This window comes from Ceratotherium simum, chromosome 33 (genome assembly GCF_057802395.1).
Source record: "Ceratotherium simum simum isolate JZ-2026a chromosome 33, ASM5780239v1, whole genome shotgun sequence".
Taxonomy (NCBI): domain Eukaryota; kingdom Metazoa; phylum Chordata; class Mammalia; order Perissodactyla; family Rhinocerotidae; genus Ceratotherium; species Ceratotherium simum.
The window spans coordinates 25,089,593-25,111,110 of NC_141932.1; the positions used below are offsets into that span (position 1 = coordinate 25,089,593).

Genomic DNA, 21,518 nt, shown 5'->3' on the forward strand with positions numbered 1-21,518 from the left:
GGGCAGCTTTATTTTGGGGAAAGAGGGTGGTAGATGCAGATAGTTTTGAACATGCTGAGTTGGAAGTGCCTATGGGACACCCAAGCAATTGCATCTAGCAAGTATGTAGTTTCTGTGATGTGGAAGTCGGGAGACCTGGAATGAAGATGTAAATTTGGGAATTGTCAGCGTATAGATGGAAAAGGAAGCATGAGAAGGTAAGCTGGGTTCCAAGTCTGGAACTGGGAGGAAAGAACAGAAATAAGAGTTCAACTCTCTGGCAAGAACCTTGAACTGAAGCAGGTATTTTCTGGCATTCCTTTGCAGCCATTGTGCACCAGGCCCAACACAGCCTCTAGTCTTCTCTCCTGCTTCCCCCTTTACATATTGGCAGGCTTCTCACCATTTGTTCACTCAGCTCACCAGACATCCTGCCTGTGCCCTGCCTTCGTCCAACTGTTTGTTTATACAGCAATTTACTGAGAAGCTGCCCTGTGCCAGGTGCTGTACTAGGTCGTGACCATACAGCATACCAAAACGATGTCCTTGTCTCAAAATGTTTACATTCTAGTGAAGGAGACAGACACATACATAAGGAGACAGACACATACAAATAATTAAATAGACATATAGGGGAGACATAAATGCTATGAAGAAAAAGCAAGCAGAGTAAGTGTATGTAGAGTGATGTGGGTGGTATTATTTTAAACAGGAGAGTAAGGAAAGTCGTCTCCGGAAGTGACATTGGGAGTAGAGATTTGAATGAAGTGCAACAGCTCTGAGTGAGGAAGGGGTGGCCAGCACAGAATGGTGAAGTGAGGTAACAAGCAGCTAAATCATGCATGTCTTTATAAGCCAAAGTAAGGAGTCTGGCTTTCACACTGTGACATGGGATCATTGGTGAGAGTAGTACTGAGCAGAGGAGGTACATGATCCGACTTAGATTTTAACAAGATCCCTCTGGCTGCTGTGTTGAGCACAAACATATATTGGGGGCAAGGGCATAGGTAGTGGGACTTTTTAAGAGGCTATTGCAATAATCCTGGCCAGTACTAGTAAGGGTGGCTCGGTGCAGAGGAGTAGAGGTGGAGATGGTGAGAAATGATCAGATTCAGGTATATTCTAAAGGTAGAATGGACAGGATTTGCAGTCACAACAGACGTGGGGGTGAGAGAGAAGTCAAGGATGACTCCAACGGTGAGTAGAGTAAACGGTACCAATTACCACAATGCTGAACAGTGGGGAAAGGTTAGGTTTAGAGGGAAAATCGGGACCGTGGCTTTGGACACACAAAGTTGCCAGTTAGACATACAACTAGAGAGGTTGAGGAGGTGATGTCTTATATGAATCCCGAGTTCACAGAACTGATCAAAGCTGCAGACAAACACTTGGGATTGGTCTGTGTACAACGGCATTGAAAACCATGAGCCTGCATCAGACCATGTGAAAGTGTTGGACTGAGTCCCAGCTCCAGGAGCAGCGACAGGGAGAAGAGGGGGTACTCTGGGCGATGGCTGCTGTAATGGGGCCATGAGGGCTCTGCGAAAGGCGCAGGTGCCTCAGAGGGGAAAAGCCCGGGTCTTAAAGGGGCTCGCCAGCAGCTTGGGGGCGGGTGGGCAACTTTCCAGGCAGAGGGTTCCGCATTTACAAAGACACAGGGCTCAGGACAAGATACAAGGAGTCTGGAAACGGCGGAGGCCGCAGCTGAGATCAAGAGGGCCGTGCTCGCCTCCACTCCAGGCCACGGCGTCCTGACGCCACGAAGCACATCTCCCCTCAGGCCGCGCGAGCAGAGCTGCGCTGGACCAGGCCACACCGCGCTGCCGGTAGCAGGACCGCGGACGAGCGCCGAACTGCCCGCTGGCGGCCAGGTCTCGCGAGAGCGCGGCCTCGCCGGCCCAGCATACCCCGCGCCGCCGCAGCCGCTGCAGCCGCCGCCGCCGCCGCGCCGCGGCTTGAGGGCGGGAGGCTGGGGGAGGGTAGCGGAGCCGGCGCCGCCGCCATGTTGGGTCTGAGGCGGCTGCTGTAGGCGCCGACGGAGCGAGCAGACGTGCGGAGCAGCGACAGCGGCGTGGGATCTGCCTCTCTGCGAGCGGCCCGGAGCGGCGGCGGCGGCGCCATGAGCGGGGGCACCCCTTACATCGGCAGCAAGATCAGCCTTATCTCCAAGGCGGAGATCCGCTACGAGGGCATCCTCTACACCATCGACACCGAGAACTCCACCGTAGCCCTCGCCAAAGGTACGTCAGGGTGGGCTCGGGGGCGGGGGCCGGGCCGCGCTCTCGGCCCGCGGCCTCCTCGCCCCCTCCCTGCCCCCTCCATCCTCCCGGAGGCCGCTCCCTTCCCCTCCCTCCGGGCCCGGCGTCGCGGGCCGGGCCGCGGCCTCCCCGGGCTGCCTGGCTTCCCCTTCGAAGATCCGCGCCCTCAATCTGGGGACGACAGGACCGAGAGCGGGGCGGGCGGGGCGGCCCCGAAGTCCGAGGAGGGTCCGGAGAACACGGAGAGCCGTGTCTTCCAACTCCGAAATTCGGTGGTTCCGTCGTCTTCCCACGAAACAAAGCCTTAGTATTCAAAGAATTTTTCCGCCCAGCTTGAGTTCAGTGCTGATTTGTTGATTCTGCGGCACCCATTTTCTCCCGTACTTGATTTCAGTTCGTGGCGATATTCCTCAGGTGAACTGTGAGTAATGTGCCAAAACTTTGGGTTTGCTCTGCGACGCTGACGCTCTCGAAATGCCATTGGTACCGTCGAGCAGATTCCATCCCGCTGGTCTCCTACGTGGTGTTTACCTGTTAAACCGGAATCCTTCTCAAAGCCTGTTGTGCAACCATCTCTTTAAAAATGCTTGCTGCGCTCGTGTCCACCCTGTTTCTGGAAAACCGGTGGAGAGGAGGGTTCAAGCTTGATCCAGGACCCTTGTGCAGCAGGCAGACCTGAGTGGTCAGTGGGCGCTGACCGACCCCCCTTGGAGGCGCCCTGTAACGGGGAGTTGTGGGTGTTGAGGACGAGGCTGTCCTACCCATAGTCTTTAGCATCGCCACAGTTTGTAGGTTTTGTTTCCGTTCACACGTGGTGAGCCTTCGCTCCGCCAGGAAACCAGGAAGAAAATAAATTTCAGCTCCTCATCTTAAAAGAAATCTCGCAAGTTTGGAATACTTAGGAGAGGGAAGCAAGATAACTGGGGTACTCTCCCCAGCACATCTGGTAGAGTTATGGAATGAACAGCATGGTAGGGACAGAGGTCCAGGGAGAGGAAGAAAATTTTCTAAATCTGTAGAAACAGTTTTAATCTTTAACTGATAGGAGAGTCATTTCACAGTATCAAACAAGTATTCAGTGACATTTTTTGGGTGCTCTGGTAGATCCATTTTAATAGCACTCGTGTTGGGACAAATCTTATACCAGGGTAGGAATTCTTAAATTATTTTATCTTAGTTGCCTTTCCTTTTTTTCCCCCAGATAGATATTTAACTGTATAATGTTTTAGTTTTTATGGCTTTATGGAATTATGAAAAAGGCTCTCTAAAGTTTTTGGTGAGAGCCATATACAGGTTGAAAACAGTATTTCTCGTTAAAGTGGTTTAACCACTTTTTAACAAGTATTGTTTTTCCTAATCTGAATTTTAAGGTGTCTTGCCAGCTTAGCGATTTATCAGTGAGTTGGTTGTGCTACCTGTACTCCTCACAAAGAAAAAAATACATACGCTTTTAAGATTTCTAATGTATTAACTTCAGTCTTTTTTTAAAAAAAGTATGAAGATACTCTCTTATGCGAGAACCTAAAAACGTCTATATTTATTAATGACCCACATTTTTAAAAAATTGTCTTTTCAACAGCTTCTGGAGCCAATAAAGATATTATTAGTCTGTAATAGTTAAATTCATAGGCCAAACATAATTTGTTTCTTGTATCACAACTTGATAAATATGTGAGTACACCAATGAAAAGATTTTTTTAATCATTGAATTTATGTGTGTACTTAATGGCTTTGATATTTAATCCCACTTACATAATATATGCCTTTTCTTAAGCAATATGAGTTATTTAATGTGTAACAGGTTTGGGAATTTAATTGTATTTGCAAAAACTGGATTTATTAGATCTTGATATTATTCTACTTATCAGTATTTAATCTAAACCTATTTTATAACTGTCTAATCAACGCTGGGCACTTATTTCAATTTCAAAGTTAGAAATGGGGCATTTGGTCGTAAAATTTTAGAATTTACATGACTTTTTGAGTAATTTGGTATCTGAAATTCTACCTTTTTCAAAATTTGGATGAAGAGTGGCAGTCTAACAGATGAAAGCCAGAAGTTTATTCGTGGACTTTAAAATACAGTATATTTAGAATACAGTATGTATTTGGATTTAGAGATCCCTGTTACTCTTTTTAAACTATGGACTGAGTTAATCTCTTTGAGTAACATTCTTGGAATTCTCTTTAGGATGTTAATTATTTCCCCCCTCTGGGGAGAGTTTTTTCCATTTTTTGTTGTGAAATGTAACCACATATGTTGAAAAGATACATAGATAAAAATGAAATATTTTTAAACAGAGATCCTTGTAACTACCACCTGGGGCAAGACAGACATGGCCAGCATCCCAGAAGCCTCCCACCCCCTGCATCTTCCCTTCACGACTACTACCCTCTTAAGCTAGATATATAAACGTTATTCTGACATGTATAGTTTTGTCACTTAAGTTTACATCCCTAAATAATAGAGTTTAGTTTTGTCCATTTTTGAACTTCATTTAAATGGAATCATCTTGTATGTATTTTATTTTGGCTTTTGTTGTGGCATAGTATTCCATCATGAATACAACACAAGTTTATCTATTCTGCAGTTGTCTTGGATATTCTACAGTTGATGTTTCAATTGTTTACAGTTTTTGGCTATTGTGAACAATGTCTTTATGAACATTTATGTTGGAGTGCATTGAGGCATGTTTATGTAATTTTCTTGAGGGTATATACTTTGAATTGCAGGATAGTGGGGAACATGTATCTTTATTAGGTAAAGCCAAACAGTTTTCCAAAGTAGTTGTTTACCAGTTGTTATTTCAATTATTGTTATTTTTCTGTGTGTGTGTGTGAGGAAGATCAGCCCTGAGCTAATATCCGTGCTAATCCTCCTCTTTTTTGCTGAGGAAGACTGGCTCTGAGCTAACATCTATTGCCAGTCCTCCTCCTTTTTTTTTCCCCCAAAGCCCCAGTAGATAGTTATATGTCATAGTTGCACATCCTTCTAGTTGCTGTATGTGGGACGTGGCCTCAGCATGGCAGGAGAAGTGGTGTGTCGGTGCATGCTGGGATCCAAACCCGGGCCGCCAGCAGCAGAGCGTGCGCACTTAACAGCTAAGCCACGGGCAGGCCCCTGTTATTTCAATTATTGATCTGTGAGAGTTCTAGTTGTTCACCATCCCTCACCAACGATGATACTTAGTATCAGATATCTTAATTCTATCCAGTCTGGTGGGTATGTAGTTAGACCTGGTTTTAATCTGCCTGATTACTAATGAGATGAACACCTTTTCATACCCTGGTCATTTGGATTTATCTTTCATGAAGTGCCTTTGAAGTCTTTTGCCCATTTTTCTATTGAAATGTTTGTCTTCTTCTAGAGTTCGATATTCTAAATATGAATCCTTTGCTGGGATGTATCAGTTGCAAATATCTTTTCCCATCGAATGGTTTCTTTTGGTGAACAGAAGTTCTTCATTTTAATGTAGACGTGTTTATCACTCTTTTCCTTTATTGCTAGTGTTTTGTTTCTTTTTTTTTAAGGAATTTTTCCCTTCCCCAAGATCATGGAGATACTTTGATTATCTTTTCAAAACTTGTTTGTTTTGCCTTTTCATATTTAGGTCTATAATGCACTGAAATTGATTTTGAATATGGTGTGAGGTATTTAAATCTTTAAATTTAGTGAGGTATTCACTTGGTTGATATGGTCTAGATTATAATTTAGATCCTTTACTTGGATGTTACTTATAACTTAAATCCATCTGGAACTATAAAAAAATACTCTTGAAATTTTGGACTAGTTACATTTGATGTTGTGTACCACTAGGGTGACCATATGGCCTGGTTTGCTGTGGTGGAAAGTCCTTGTTTGTACTTGTTGTTCAGGCATAATTATTAAAACATCCCTTTTCTCACTTGAAAATGTTCCAGTTTACTAGATAATAAATTGTATGGTCACACTATATATGATCAAAAGCCCAAACCCAGAGGTTCTGCTAGAGATTTCACAGACTAGCTCTAGTTCTGTAAAAGTGAAATTGAGGTAAATTTAATGTGCTTTGATACCCAGAATCTTATAAATGAATGTCAAGAAGTCTTAGACTTGGATGTCAGTCTTTTAAGTATGTTAATAGATAATCTGGGTTGTAGTTTGTTTCTGGTAGCCTTTGTCACAGCTCTGAGTTTATTTTCTTCCCAGCACTTATCGTGGCCTACGCATAATCTTCTTTGCTTATTTGCATGTGTTTACTGTCTGTCTTCACCTTTGTCGCCCCCCCCCCCAGAGTCTGAGCTCCTGGGATGAATGAATGTTTATTTAATGAATGAGTAAATGGAAATAATTTAGCATTTTAGTTTATTAATCTTGTAGAAGTCTTTTGGGGACATCTCCAAATAATATTTTTCCGTGTTCACAGGTGTATTTCTCTTTAAAATTAAAATACGTAAGATCTGTTGCCCCCCTCCAACAGTAAGAGATTTTTGGAGTCTAGGAATACAAGAGGATAAAATTTTACGACAAAATTGACATTGTTGGGGAGAGAGAGTTTTACGTTATGACTCAAGCGCAATTATAATTTTCATTTAAAGTTTAAGGGAAGAATCATGTCAGGATGTTTGAGGGAATTGCAAAGTGGTGACATGAATGAATCGTTTGTGGAAAATTTCCAGTTATATTCGCTCCTGTATCTGAGTGTGATGCCCAAGCACATACTAGATCCTAGATACCAGGAGATTCCCCACAGAATGGAAGCTCCGTAAAGGCTGGGTTTTTGTCTCATTCGTTGCTCTGTCCTCAGTGCTTAGAACAGTGCATGGCACATAGCAGGCCCTCAGTTAATATTTGAATAAATGAAAGGATACCCGTAGTTAATAAAAATTTCTAATTATGGGAATTTCAAAGTTGGAGGAAGTACACATTTCCTCTAAGCATTATATATAGAGAGATTTTAACACTGTTTAAATAAAGTGGATGGGGCTGGCCCCGTGGCTTAGTGGTTAAGTGCGCGCGCTCTGCTGCTGGCGGCCCGGGTTTGGATCCCGGGAGCGCATCGACGCACCGTTTCTCTGGCCATGCTGAGGCCGCGTCCCACATACAGCAACTAGAAGGATGTGCAACTATGATGTACAACTATCTACTGGGGCTTTGGGGGAAAAAGAATAAATAAATAAAATTAAAAAAAATAATAATAAATAAAGCGGATGAAAATGAGTGAAATTCTTATCTAACATATTTAATTAGCTGCACCCAGATAATGCATCACTCAAATGAAAACCAGGATGCTATTGCGTTAGGAAAAGAGACTTTGTGAAGAATGATTATATAAGCCAGCTGCTTTTTAAATGATTTGTCCTTAAAATCAAGGGTTTGGTGGAGGAATATAAAAGCAGGTAAATTGATAATGGATTATTTCCTTAATCATCTGCTAAGTCTTGCACATTGGCGTAGCTTACCTACTTCTTGATTGTTGATTAGCCACATAGTCATAAAGTCCAGTGAGAGAGTGGGAGAGCTTTGTATGATGGATGAAATACCTGTGAAGTGCTTTATTGGTTTCATGCATTCTCGCATGAGTTGGGGATCTAAATCTAGCAGTTCACAGACTCGCTATCTAGAACATCAAAGACCTAGTGAAACTTTAAGCTGCGCTTTCTTTTGGTTGCCCTATTTTGTGAGGTTGCCAGAACTTGGAGCCTTGGAAACAATTTATTGTTGCTGTGTAGTCCACAGAAATCTTTGATAATTCTGGGAGTCTGAAGTCAGGTGCCAAAAACTACCTGTGCATTTTCCAGTGGAGTAAGATAAGCCATGACTTTCTGAATCAGAAGTAGAGAAAACAACATCAAGCCTGAAGAAAATAATAGTAGAAGAAAGGTAATAGGAAGAGTAAAGAAATCTTATCTGTGCATGACACATAGCAAGAGTTTTGTATTTAACTCAGTGCCAAAGTAATACTAGCAGTAACTTCAGGTGTTTTAACTTGAATTTATTACTTGAATTTATTTATAGTAGAAGATGCCCTCTACGAGAACAACTTACCTTTTATTTTCTCTATCATGCTTTAAAATAATACTTCAGTTAGTCATTTTAAAAACTGAATATCATTGAAGTAAATTTTTTAATGGATAAAGTGTGAGTTAGGCTGTAAAATATTTTATTCACAAAGATCTTATTCTAGTTTTGTGGGATGTTTGTTTCTGGAAAAAAATGTGACCCAAAAGGCCAGTTGGAATACTTAGTAGCTCTTTGACCTTGGACAAGTTATTTAACCTTAGCTTTAACTTTGTCTTGTAAATAAGGATATTAATGCCCATCTTTCAGAGTTATTCTGAGAATTAAAAGAGGCAGTATCAAAACTAGTTTATTGTAGATGCTTAAAAGAGAGTAGCTATCTGATTGTTATTTCCAGTCACCATCTTTATCTCTGTCCAGGTGCTCAGTCTCTCTAGTACCCCAACTCTGTCAGTCATTGAGGCCTACCATAGTCCACACCCTGTTGATCTTACTACCTTTCATTGTCCCACACTCCCCTCATAACTTTACTTCCCCCTTTATCCTGCTTAAATTCTATGAGCAGTTGTTACAGTCAGTACCAGCATATACTCTCTCTCAACCCACCTTCCTCTCCTGCTTTCTTGCACAAGCTTGGAGAAACCACATCCCTGATTCTATCAACACAGACATGCTGACCAGTTTCACTTTAAATTTATATTCACTAACCCCAGCAGTCATAGTTACTCCCAGTAGTCATACTATTTTTCCATAGTCCATTCATTTCATTCTTCTTCGTGACTGTTCCATTCCTTGTTTTCCTCAGACCTCCAACCCCTCCCCCCCATCTTCGCTTTCAGCCTGTGAACCTTGCTTCCTATTTAATTAAGGAAAGAATAGCAAACAGAAGAGAATTTTTGATCAAGTCATCCCACATGTACCCAATTACCTCCATCTGTGCCCCAAACCTCTACCCTTTCTCTGGTCAATATAGATAAACTGCTCTTCTGCTCTCTCAGACCACCTTTCCACTTGTGTAGTAGATTTCATCCCCTTTTGGTGATTCAAGGACAGCTCCAGCAATTCTCTACTCTCTCTCCTCTGTGTTCAGTTTTTCCTTCTCTACTAGATCCTTCTTGTCTACTTACAGATATGCTGTTATTTCACCCATCTTAAAAACATCAACAACAAAAGCACTACAACTCTTAACTGCATTTCCTCTTTTCTATCTACTGCCACATTTCTATCCTTCCCTTTACACTAAAACTTCTTGAAAGAGTTGTCTACATGACTTGGTGTTGTTTTGGTTTTGGTTTTTTTTTTTTTTTTTTTTTTGCTGAGGAAGATTCGCCCTGAGCTAACATCTGTGCCAGTCTCCCTCTTATTTTGTATGTGGGTCGCTGGCACAGCATGGCTGATGAGTGGTGTAGGTCTGTGCCCAGGATCCGAACCCAAAACTTGGGCCGCTGAAGCAGAGCACACTGAACTTTAACCACTAGGCCACGGGGCCAGCCCTTTGTGTCGTTTTTTTGAACCCACTTTATTTAGGTTTTTAATCCCACAGATAAGAAACTGTTCTTATCAAGGTTACCAAAGACTTCCATGTTGTTAAATCTAGTGGTTGGTTCTTATCCTCAGTCTGCTTGACTGATCAGGAATGTATGGCACAATTGGTCTGTTCTTCAAACACTGCGCTTGACATTATCCTGGTTTTCTCTCATACCTCACTGGTTGCATCTCAGTCTCCTTTGTTGTTTCTTCAACTCCTAACCCTCCAAATGTTGGAGAGCTCTAGGGCTTAGTTCTCTCTCTTTTTTTTAATTATTTACTTATTTATTTTATCATCTGCCCTCTTCTCTTGATGATTTCATCCAGTTCATGGCTTCAAATACTGTTTATACCTTACTGACTCCTCTCGCCAGCCTGGACCTCTCCTGTGAACTCCTAACTTGCATATCCAACTGCCTCCTTAACATCTCGACCTAGAGGGGTGTCTACTAGGCATCTCCCATTCAGCATGTCCCAGACTTCTTTCTCCACGCCTTCTCCGTCTAATCTAATGACAACTCTTCATTTTAGTTGGTAAGACCAAACACCTTTGAGTCATCATTAATTCCTCAGTTCCTCTCACACCTCATATGTATTTCTTTTTTGTGTGTGTGTGAGGAAGATCAGCCCTGAGCTAACATCTATTGCCCGCCCCCCCCAAAGCCCCAGTACATAGTTGTATGTCATAGTTGCACGTCCTTCTAGTTGCTGTATGTGGGACGCGGCCTCAGCATGGCCGGAGAAGCGGTGCGTCGGTGCGCGCCCGGGATCCGAACCCGGGCTGCCAGTAGCTGAGCGCGAGCACTTTGCTGCTAAGCCTACCTATCAGCTTTACTTTCAAAATATATCCAGAATTTGATCTCTTACCACCTCTACTGCTCTACTCTGTCCATTATCTCTTACCAGTCTATTCAGAGGGGTTCCTGTTTCTTGTTTACACTGTTGATCTCTTGGTTCTTTTCCCCCCAATATTGCTTGAGTGCATCTGATTACTTGATCGATTGGTTGGCTATATTGCTCCAAATTCAGGAGCTTTTTTCTGTAGAACTTTGAAGTTATTGATTTGTTATCTTCTAACATTCTGGTGTTGCTGATGCCAGTCTGATTCTCAGTCACTTTTCTCTCTGGAAGCTGTTATTCTTGGAGTTCAGAAATGTTACCACACTACTGTGTTTTTTTCTTTAGTGGTTCTCTGTGGACCTTGTAAATCTGAAGATTCAAGTCTCTTTAACCTAGTAAATTTACTCTGTCTCTCAGATTAGTTTCTGTTTTGTCTCTGTTCTTCCCCACCCCTGCTTTTTTGTTTTGTTTTTTAATTCCTATTGGATGCATTTATCTTTTTTTTTTTTTTTGGTCTTATATCATGTTTTTATATCTGTCTCTTGGTTTTGTTGTTTGGGAGATTAAAATATAAAACCAACCACAAGGAACAATGCCCAACTGAAAGCAGCTTAAAGAGTCAAGATTAAATTTAGACTGCAAATTGGACATGCATTTACTTTTCCTTCCTGTTGATAAATCATACTAAAACTACATGAGAGGGGCTTTTTAAAAAAAGACATAAACCCATAAAGAACCAAGTAGATTTGGAAAGGAGACAACAGCAACACAGTTTTGGAAGCTGAAAAGCAAATGGATGAATTTAAATGACTTCTTAGCAGAATTGAGAAAGCTGCAGTCTAAGTAGGGGCGGTGGGTAAAGCTAAGAAGTAACTGATCTGCACCCAAACTCCTAAAAGCCTCAAAAATTGGCATCATCAGGTGCAGTGGAAACTAGAAGACTATGAAGTAGTTAGGGGTGAAGATGGAGCTAAAAACTGGAAGATTAACTCAAAATTTATTTCAACTGTGGTCAGATTTACAAATCCCATTTTCACACAATTGGATAGCTACTCCTCTCCAACCCTGGTGTTCTCTGGAGAAGGTAAAATAGAGGTTCTGGAGAAACCTAGGTGCAGTTGAGAGCAGAGGTACCTACCACACTAAAGAGAGCATGGGGCAAATGGGGCATAGGGGAAGCTTGCATCTGCCTGATGCTTATTATTAAATAAGCTGTTCGTTTAAGAGAATTACTGAGCACGACTATGACTACATGCTAGACACTGTGCTAGGTGCTAGGAATCAAAAGAGAGCAATACAGACAAGGTTCTTGAGGACACAACATCTAAGCTAGGCCCTGACACATAAGTCACAATTAGCCACATGAAGAGGACATCTAGGAAGAAGTGCCTGGGCTCAGGCTACAGGGAGTTTGCAGTCTATCAGGGAAGCAAACAGACAGACCACTGCAGAGTCCAAAACTCTTATCCTGGCCTGCAACGCCTTGCAATTCACTTAACGTGGGACCACACTAGCTGTCATTTAGGTCTTCAGGTCAGTCAAGTTCCTTCAGATTTGGGGGCTTTTTACAAGATTCCCTTGAATTGGATGCTCTTCCCCTGCTCCTCACATGGCTGGAGAAATGAACAATGCAACAGATTGAGAAAGAAGTCACAAAGGAAAGACAAGAACTAACAGCTCTGGAAGGCTCAAGTACGAATGAAAATGTGTCAAATAACAGATTCAGCCCCCCCCCCTTTTTATTTTGCTTCCACTGCTAAATTTATCTTAATTTATTCAGTTTTTTGTTTGAATGGTAGGCTAACAAGTCTGGGTTTTCTTGGTGGGCTATAGGGAACCATTGAAAGTTTTTAGCCAATAAAGTGACATGTCAGAGTCCAGCTTTAGGAAGTTTATGCTGACAGCATTGTGCAAAAATTGACTGGGGGTGAGAGGAGATGCTGACAATGGTGAGGTCAGTTGGAATATTTTAAGAGTTTGGGAAAGAGGAAATACAGGCCTAAACTAGTAAAATAGAGAGGAAGGAACAGATACATGAGAAATAGGAGAATGGATTGGCCTTTAAAAAATTGACTGGATAAGGAACAGGGAGAATTTGAGTGATGATACATATAGTGGTTCCTGTCAACCAGAATTGGGAATGGATCAGGAGGCAATCAAGTTTATTCTTCTAGATTCTACTTGAGCATCATCACTCCTACAAAGCCTTCCCTGATTCTCCTAGTCAGGAAGTGTTAGGTTTACCTTCTGTGTTCTCATTTTACCTTCCGTTTTCTTTTTGTGCTTATCAGGCTTTTCTTATTAGGTTTCACTACTTACCATCAGCATCTTGTCCCCCTTGTGTCCCGTGTACATGGCAAATTAATTATTTGTTGATCACATGAAGGGTTATTATTTCTGAAAATTTTTCTTTGGTCAGGAAATGTATAGTTTAACAACTTGATATTTAGTAGGAAAAGACTGTGATAAATGAAGACAACATTGAGGATATTTTATTCTCTCAGATTAGTAATAATGAGTGTAGATCAATTTTCTTTTGCCATCCTGTGCTTTATAGAAGTGTTTCAGGATCTCTCGTATCTACAATTTCAGAGAGGTCCATGTAAATGTGTTTTGCATTATTACTGTTGTTGTCATTGCATCACCATCTAAATTTTCAGATTGCTTTTTTGGTTTTACAATTCTCTCTTCAGGCCACTCTCCCTAATTCTTTTTCTAACTAGTCATTATTGCCTTACAATAGGTCTGAAATTCTCATGGTCGAGGAAAGATATATCTGAGTAAATCTGCATATATTAGTAATCCAAGGGGAAGAATCCTGCGTGGAGGGAGCAAGTGAAGTTGCAAATGAGAGGAGTTAATTAACTTAACTGAGCAAGATCTCAAACTTATAATTGTGGGCAGTGACTTTGGGTTAAAAGAAAGGTAAAGGTCTTACTTCCCCCAAGACTGCACTACTTCCCCCAAGACTAAGGCAGAGGGAAGAAAATGAGTGAAGACAATAAAATATATTAATGAAAAGAATAAGATGGCTTTGGGTCTTATTTTAGTCAAACAGGTTACTTTAACGATTAGAGTTAAGTGGTAAGGAGTTGGTTTTAAGAATATTTTGAAAAGGTGAGAGGAAAGTCATCTGGGTTGTGGACTCTGGAGGTGGTTTTTTATCTTGGGGTCACCAGTGATTGGCATGTGATAAGCACTGAAGAAATAGAGAATATTGCAGAGAGAAGGTCAGTAGTAATGTCTCTTTGAGGGGACAGAAGGCTTTAGTGGGTACAGGAAGAGAAGATAGAGGCTGTGGAGAGATGTTTCACTCAGTGCGGTAATATTCCCTAACAGAAAGAAATTAGTGTGGGTAAGGGGGAAGAAGGAGCCAAAGAGAAGAGTGCAGGTGGGCAGAAAGGGGAGGTTTGTGGAGGCAGGCTGTGATGTGGTTTAAAGAGCAGGCCTGTGGAATCTTATTTTTTAAAGCTCCCTTCCCAAGTAAAAGATCCAGAGCCTGCTTACTGCCATCCGGCCATCAGGGTCTGTGCAAGGGACATTGTGGAAGAGAGAGCTTTAAATATGATGCTCTTTTAGTATTTAAGTAATTAACCTTGTATTAAACCCATATATAACAGCTTCTTCCGAATATGCAGTCTCTCAGATGGTTTCAGCAAGGGTTAGTGTATGATACTGGATGTGCAACAAGGACTATACTAATGGATATGTATTAAAAAGAGAAGAAAAATACCAAATGCAACTTTTAACCACTTTTTTCCCCCTACTTTGATGCTTTTGCATGTATGTTGTTCTTTAAATATGTTGTTTTTTCTGGTTTCCCATCCTGTTGATGTCCAGTTGTTATTTCTTACTTTTGGCTGTAAATAGTCATTCTCCCATTTTATTCTAAGTAGGTTTATTGTATAATGACTTAACTTTAACATCATAAGTCTTTTTACATCATAAATCTTATTCTAGATTTCCATTTGAACTCAGCCTTAGTTTCCTAACTTACTTTTGGGCATTTCTTGAATAATTCAACCTTTTGTTTATTGCTCTCACACTGTAGTATTCAACAGACTTGTTTTTCTTGTCAATCGATATTAGAGCCTAATTTATAATTTTTAGTTTGTGTCAAAAAATTTAGGCTTTTGGAAAATATTAATGATGTCATTTTAGGGGTACTAACTATACTTAAGTATGTATATGATTATCATATTTAAACTTAGAAAGGTTTGGGTTTTTTTTGTTTTTTTTTATGAGGAAGATCAGCCCTGAGCCAACATCCATGCTAATCCTCCTCTTTTTGCTGAGGAAGACCGGCTCTGAGCTGACGTCTGTTGCCAATCCTCCTCCTTTTTTTTTTTTCCCCCAAAGCCCCGTAGATAGTTGTATGTCATAGTTGCACATCCTTCTAGTTGCTGTATGTGAGATGCCGCCTCAGCATGGCCGGAGAAGCGGTGCATTGGTGCGTGCCCGGGATCTGAACCCGGGCCACCAGTAGCTGAGCGCGCGCACTTAACCGCCAAGCCACGGGGCCGGCCCCTGGTATTTTATAATGGAGATATTATATTGGGAAGTTGGTCACTACAGTTCTTCCTTCTAGCCATGCACTATGACTATATGTACAGGTATTAATTAATACACTGGTACCCAAGTTTGGCACTAGTATGATGTTTGAACTTGCCTTGATCTAGACATAGAAATGTTTTTAGGTAAATGATTTTTGGCCAGAACTCTGACTCTTAACTATTAAAAAAAAAAAAAGACAATCATGGGATGCATTTCTATTAATAAATCTGTGCTATTGTTTGTATCCAGAAATAGGGAATTGATTATATTATTTAAGACTAATAGAGAGAGATTACTTTCTCTGTTTCCCACTCTCTTTTATTAACCATTGGTGTAAAACTTGGGCTTTTCTTTCTTTTTTTTTTTTTTTTTTAAAGATTTTATTTATTTATTTTTTCCCCCAAAGCCCCAGCAGATAGTTGTATGTCATAGCTGCACATCCTTCTAGTTGCTGTATGTGGGACACGGCCTCAGCATAGCCAGAGAAGCGGTGCGTCGGTGCACGCCCGGGATCCGAACCCCGGGCCGCCAGCAGCGGAGCGCGTGCACCCAACCGCCAAGCCACCAGGCCGGCCCTCTTTTTTTTTTTTTTAATAATTTTATTTATTTATTTTTCCCCCCAAAGCCCCAGTAGATAGTTGTATGTCATAGCTGCACTTCCTTCTAGTTGCTGCATGTGGGACGCGGCCTCAGCATGGCCGGAGAAGCAGTGCGTCGCTGCGCGCCCAGGATCCGAACCCGGGCCGCCAGTAGCGGAGCGCGCACACTTAACCGCTAAGCCACGGGGCCGGCCCGTGGGCTTTTCTAATTTGAGGAATAAGAAAAACTAGAATACTCATTAAAGCAATGTAGCAACATGATTAAGTTTAGAATATAGAGGACAACTACCCATAGTTTCAACATTCTAACCAGACTATTGTTATCATTTTGTGTATTCTCTTCGAGGCTATATTTGTAGGAGTGTGTGTGTGTTTTATTGAGGTGAAATTCATATAACATGCAATTAACCATTATAAAGTGTATGATTCAGTGGTATTTAGTCTGGTCACAGTGTTGTGCAAATACTGCCTCTCCTTATTTTCAGACCTTTTCATCACCTTAGAAGAAAACCCCTACCCATTAAGTAATCTCTCCTCATTTGCCCCTTCCCCTGGGAACCACTAATTTGCTTTCTGTTGCTATGGCTATTCCTATTCTGGATATATCATATAAAAGGGATCGTACAATGTGATGTTTTTGTCTGGCTTTTTTCACTTAGCGTAATGCTTTGGAGCTTCATTCTGGCTCTAACATGTATCAGCATTTCGTTCCTTTTCATGGCTGAATAATATTCGTGTGTGTGTATAGGTATGTAAATATAAAAAACATTTATCCATTCATCTGTTGATGGGCATTTGGGTTGTTTCCACTTTTTGGCTGTTATGAATAATACTGCTTTAAACATTTGTATACAAGTTTCTGTGTGGACATAGGTTTTCACACTTATGAGTGAAATTGCTGAGTCATATGGTAATTCTGTGTTTAATTTTTTGAGGAACCACCAAGGTGTTTTCCACAGCAGCTGCACCATTTTACATTTCCACCAGCAATGTGCAAGGATTCCTATTTCTCCACATCCTCACCAATATTTATTATTTTCTGTTTTTAGTATTAAAACCATCCTAGGAGTGTGCAGTGGTATTTCATGATGGTTTTGATTTGCATTTTCATAATGACTAATGATATTAAGCATCTTTTCCTGAGCTTGTTGACTATTTGTATATCTTTTTTTGAGAAGTGTCTCGTCAAGTGTTTGTCCATTTTTAATTGGGTTGTTTGTCTTGTTGTTGTTAAGAGTTCTTTATACATTCTACATATTAAATCCTTATATTTGAGGGTTATATATTTGCAAATATTTCTCCCATTCCAGAGCTTGTCTTTTAATATTCTTGATATTGTTCTTTGATCCATAGGTTTTAATTTTTATGAAGTTCATTTTATCTGTTTTCTCTTTTGTTGCTTGTGCTTTTAGTGTCAAATCTAAGGATCCGTTTTCAAATTCCAGGTCATAAAGATTTACTCCTGCCTTTTCTCTTAATGATTTTATAGTTTTGGCTCTTATACTTAGGTTGTTGACTCACTAAAAGAAAAACTCTGTGTTTCTCCTCTACTCATCAATTTACTCTCAATACTTCTGGCAACCCAAATGTGTGGAGTTTTTTTCCCACTTCAGTCAATCAGTTCTTCAACTCCCTGGACACCAATTGGGTGTCCTGCAATTTAATTCAATTCTGCCACTATCTGAAGTTAGTGTCATATCCCAAAGGTTAAGGGATCGGTCCCACAGGACTGCCCCTTCACACACACACACACTTCATACACCAGTCTCAAGTCCCAGGTTGTGACCTGTATGTACTTCTGACCAACTGGCTATAAATTGGAAATTCCCATGACCCCCTCCTTTGTTTGATGATTTGCTAGAATGGCTCACAGAACTCGGGGAAATAGTTTACTTATTAGATTACTGGTTTATTATAAATGGATACACAACTCAGAAACAGCCAGATGGAAGAAATGCATAGGGCGAGATATGTGGGAAGAGGAGTGCAGAGCTTCCGTGCCTTCTCTGGGCACATCACCCTCCCACACCTGCACATGTTCACCAACCCAAAAGGTCTCCAAACCCTGTCATTCAGGGATTTTTATGGAGGCTTAATCACATAGGCATGATCAGTTATCAGCTCAATCTCCAGTCCCTCTCCCCACCCCAGAGGATAGTGGGTGAGGCTGAAAGTTGCAAGCTTCTAATCGTGGCTTAGTCTTTCTGGTGACCAGCCCCTTTCCTGAAGCTATCCAGGAGCCCACCAAGAGTCTCCTCATTAGAACAAAAGATACTCTTATCACCCAGGAAGTTCCAAGAGATTTAGGAACTCTGTGTCAGGAATCAGAGTAAAAAACCAAATATTAGAACAAAAGATGCTCTTAGTACCTTTATGTCTTAGGAAATTACAGAGGTTTTAGGAGCTCTGCCCAGAAGCTGGAAACAAAGACCAAAACATATATTTCTTATTATATCATAGTATCACACCCACTTTGAGTTCATTTTTGTATATGGAGTAAGGTAGGGTTCCAACCTCATTCTTTTGTATGTAGTTATCCAGTTGTCCCAGAACAATTTTTTGAAGAGACTATTCTTTACTCATTGAATGGTCTTGGACCCTTGTCTAAAATCAGTTGGTCGTAGATGTTTTGGTTTATTTCTGGACTCTCCATTTTGTTGCATAAATCTATATGTCTGTGCTTATGCCGGTACCACACTGTTTTGGCTACTAGAGCTTTGTAGTAAATTTTGCAATTGGGAAGTGTGAGTCCTTCAGCTTTTTCAAGATTCTCTTGACTATTTGGGTTCTCTTGAAGTTCCATATGAATTTGAGGATTGGCTTTTCATTTCTGGAAAACAAGGCCATTGTAATTTTGATAGGGATTGCACTGAACCTGTAGATCAATTTGGGGAGCATTGTAATCTTAAGTCTTCCAATCTATGAATATTGGATGACTTTTTGTTTATTTAGGTCCTCTGTAATTTCTTTCAGCACTGTTTTGTAACTGTCAGTGTACAAGTCTTTCACCTCCTTGGTGAAATTTATTCTCAGATAGTCTATTCTTTTGGATGCTGTTGTAAGAGGAATTATTTTTTAATTTCCTTTTTGGATTGATCATTGTTGGTATGTAGAAACACAGCTGATTTTGTGTGTGTGTGTGAGGAAGATAAGTCCTGAGCTAACATCCGATGCTAATCCTCCTCTTTTTTTTGCTGAGGAAGGTTGGCCTTGGGCTTACATGCGTGCCCATCTTCCTATACTTTATATGGGACGCGCCACAGCATGGCTTTGACAAGCGGTGCGTCAGTGAGCACCCAGGATCCGAACCTACGAACCCTGGGCCACCGAAGCAGAGTGCGCATGCTTAACCGCTGTGCCACCAGGCTGGCCTCCGATTTTTTTTTTTTTTTCCTAATCCATCCTCCTCATCACTTGATGAGCCTTTCAATTTTTTTTTTTTTTTGAGGAAGATAGGCCCTGCACTAACATCTGTTGTGACTCTTCCTCTTTTTTCTTCCCAAAGCCTCAGTACATAGTTGTATATCGTAGTTGTAGAGTTGTAGCTCTTCTCTGTGGGGTGCCGCCTCAGCATGGCTTGATGAGCAGTGAGTAGGTCCGCGCCCAGGATCCGAACCAGCGAACCCCGGGCTGCTGAAGTGGAACGCACAGACTTAACCACTACACCACCGTGCCAGCCTCGAAACACAGCTGATTTTTGTGTGTTGATGTTTTAGCTGTAACTTTACTGAATTCATTTATTAGCTCTAGTAGTTTTGTTTTTTTTATGGATTCTATGGGATTTTCTATATAAGGAATTGTGTCATCTGCAAAAAGAGATAGTTTTACTTCTTCCTCTCCAATTTGCATGCCTTTTATTTCTTTTTCTTGCCTAATTGTGCTGGTTAGGACTTCTAGTACATTGTTGAATAGTAGTAAAAGTGGACATCCTTGTCTTGTTTCCAATCCTAAGGGAAAGCTTTCAGTCTTTCACCATTGAATATGTTAGCTGTGGGTTTTTCATATATGCCTTCTATCATGTTAAAGAAGTTCTCTTCCGTTCCTAGTTTGCCAAGTGTTTTTATCGTGAAAGGGTGTTCAATTTTGTCAGTGTTTCTGCATCTATTCTGATGATCGTCTGAGGTTTCTGCCCCTTCAGTCTATTAATGTGGTGTATTACCTTAAATTTTTTTCTTTTATTTTGAACCACTCTTGCAATCTGAGGATAAAATCCCAATTGGTCATGGTGTATAATCCTTTTATTGTACTGTTGGATTCAGTTTGCTAGTATTTTGTTGAGGATTTTTGTGTCTGTATTCATAAGAGATATTGGTTTGTAGTTTTCTTATGGTCTCTTTGTCTAACTTTGCTATCAGGGTAATGCTGGCCTCATAGAATGTGTTAGAAAGTATTGCTTTCTATTTTTTAGAGGAGTTTGGATAGAATTGATGTTAATTCTTTAAGTGTTGGTAAAATTCACCAGTGAAACCATCTGGTCCTGGTTCTTTGTTTGGAGGTATTTGATTATTGATCCAGTCTCTTTGTTACAGGTCTCTTGAGATTTTCTATTTTTTCTTGAGTCGGTTTTGGTGATTTTTATGTTTCTAGGAATTTTCCTATTTCATCTAGAGTATCTAGTTTGTTGGCATACAATTGTTTGTAGTATTCTCTTATAAGCCTTTTAATTTCCGTTAAAGTTGGTAGTAATGTCCTTGCTTTTATTTCTGATTTTAGTTATTTGCATCCTCTCACCTTTTTCCTTAGTCACTCTAGCTAAAAGTTTGTCAATTTTATTGATCTTTTCAAAGAACCAACTTTTGATTTTGTTGATTCTGTTTTTCTGTTCTCTATGTTGTTTATTGCTGCTCTAATCTGGGTTATTTTCTTCCTCCTGCTAGACTTGGGTTTAGTTTGCTCTTTTTCTGGTGTCTTAAGGTGTAAGGTTGATTTGAGATTTCTTTTTTGTTGTTGTTTTTGCTGAGGAAGATTCGCCCTAAGCTAACATCTGTTGGTAGTCTTCCTCTATTTTGCATGTGGGTTGCCACCCTAGCATGGCCATGAGTGGTATAGGTCCGTGCCCGGGAACCAAACCCTGGGCCACCGAAGTAGAGCGTGCCAAACTTAACCACTATGCCACTGGTGGTCCCCAAGATTTCTTTTTGTTCATGTAGCATTTATAGGTATGAATTTCTCTCTTGAGTTTGATATTCCCTGCATCTCGTAATCTTGGCATGTTGTGTTTTCTTTTTCATTTGTCTCAGAATTTTTCTTAATATCCCTAATGATTTCTTCTTTGACTCATTGGTTGGTTAAGAGTGTGTTAAATTTCCACATACTTGTGAATTTTCCAGTTTCCCTTGTATTACTGATGTCTAGCTTCATTCCATTGTAGTCAAAGAAGATTCCATTCCATGGTTTACAAAGAAGATACTTTGTAAAATTTTGATCTTTTTCAATTTATTGAGACTAGGCTTTGGCCTAACATATGAAGGCAGTTCCATGTACAATAGAGGATAATGTATATTCTCCTGTCGTTGAGGGGAAAAAAGGGTATTCTGTCTCTTTTAAGTGCTTTCACTGACACTACTGGGAAAGCCACTTTCGTTGAGGGTTGAAATAATGGCCGGCCTCTGTGTTGGCCCCTCAGTGAATTGCCAGGCAGATCAAATCATACAATCTCTGTTTTTGGAGGACAAGATCCCTTTTGCTCGCCAGGCACCAGCAAGTTGCCTCAGGAATACGGGCTGCTGTTCCCATAGCTCCCTTTCCATGGAGATGGGA

At 40.9% G+C, this 21,518-nt stretch overlaps 1 protein-coding gene across 3 annotated transcripts in view; it reads left to right on the plus strand.

Annotated features, from left to right (window-relative positions):
- Positions 1-1,955: 1,955 nt before the first annotated feature.
- LSM14A (LSM14A mRNA processing body assembly factor) overlaps positions 1,956-21,518 on the plus strand; it is a 53,851-nt gene continuing 34,288 nt past the window's right edge. For 2 of the 3 annotated variants that reach the window (XM_087422123.1, XM_004439704.3), the window contains exon 1: positions 1,957-2,219. In XM_087422123.1, coding sequence (XP_087278249.1) covers positions 2,099-2,219 — 121 coding nt within the window. In that variant the 5' untranslated portion in view covers positions 1,957-2,098. Of the gene's footprint in view, positions 2,220-21,518 lie in introns of all 3 variants that reach the window. The other variant, XM_087422124.1, reaches the window with a different exon arrangement.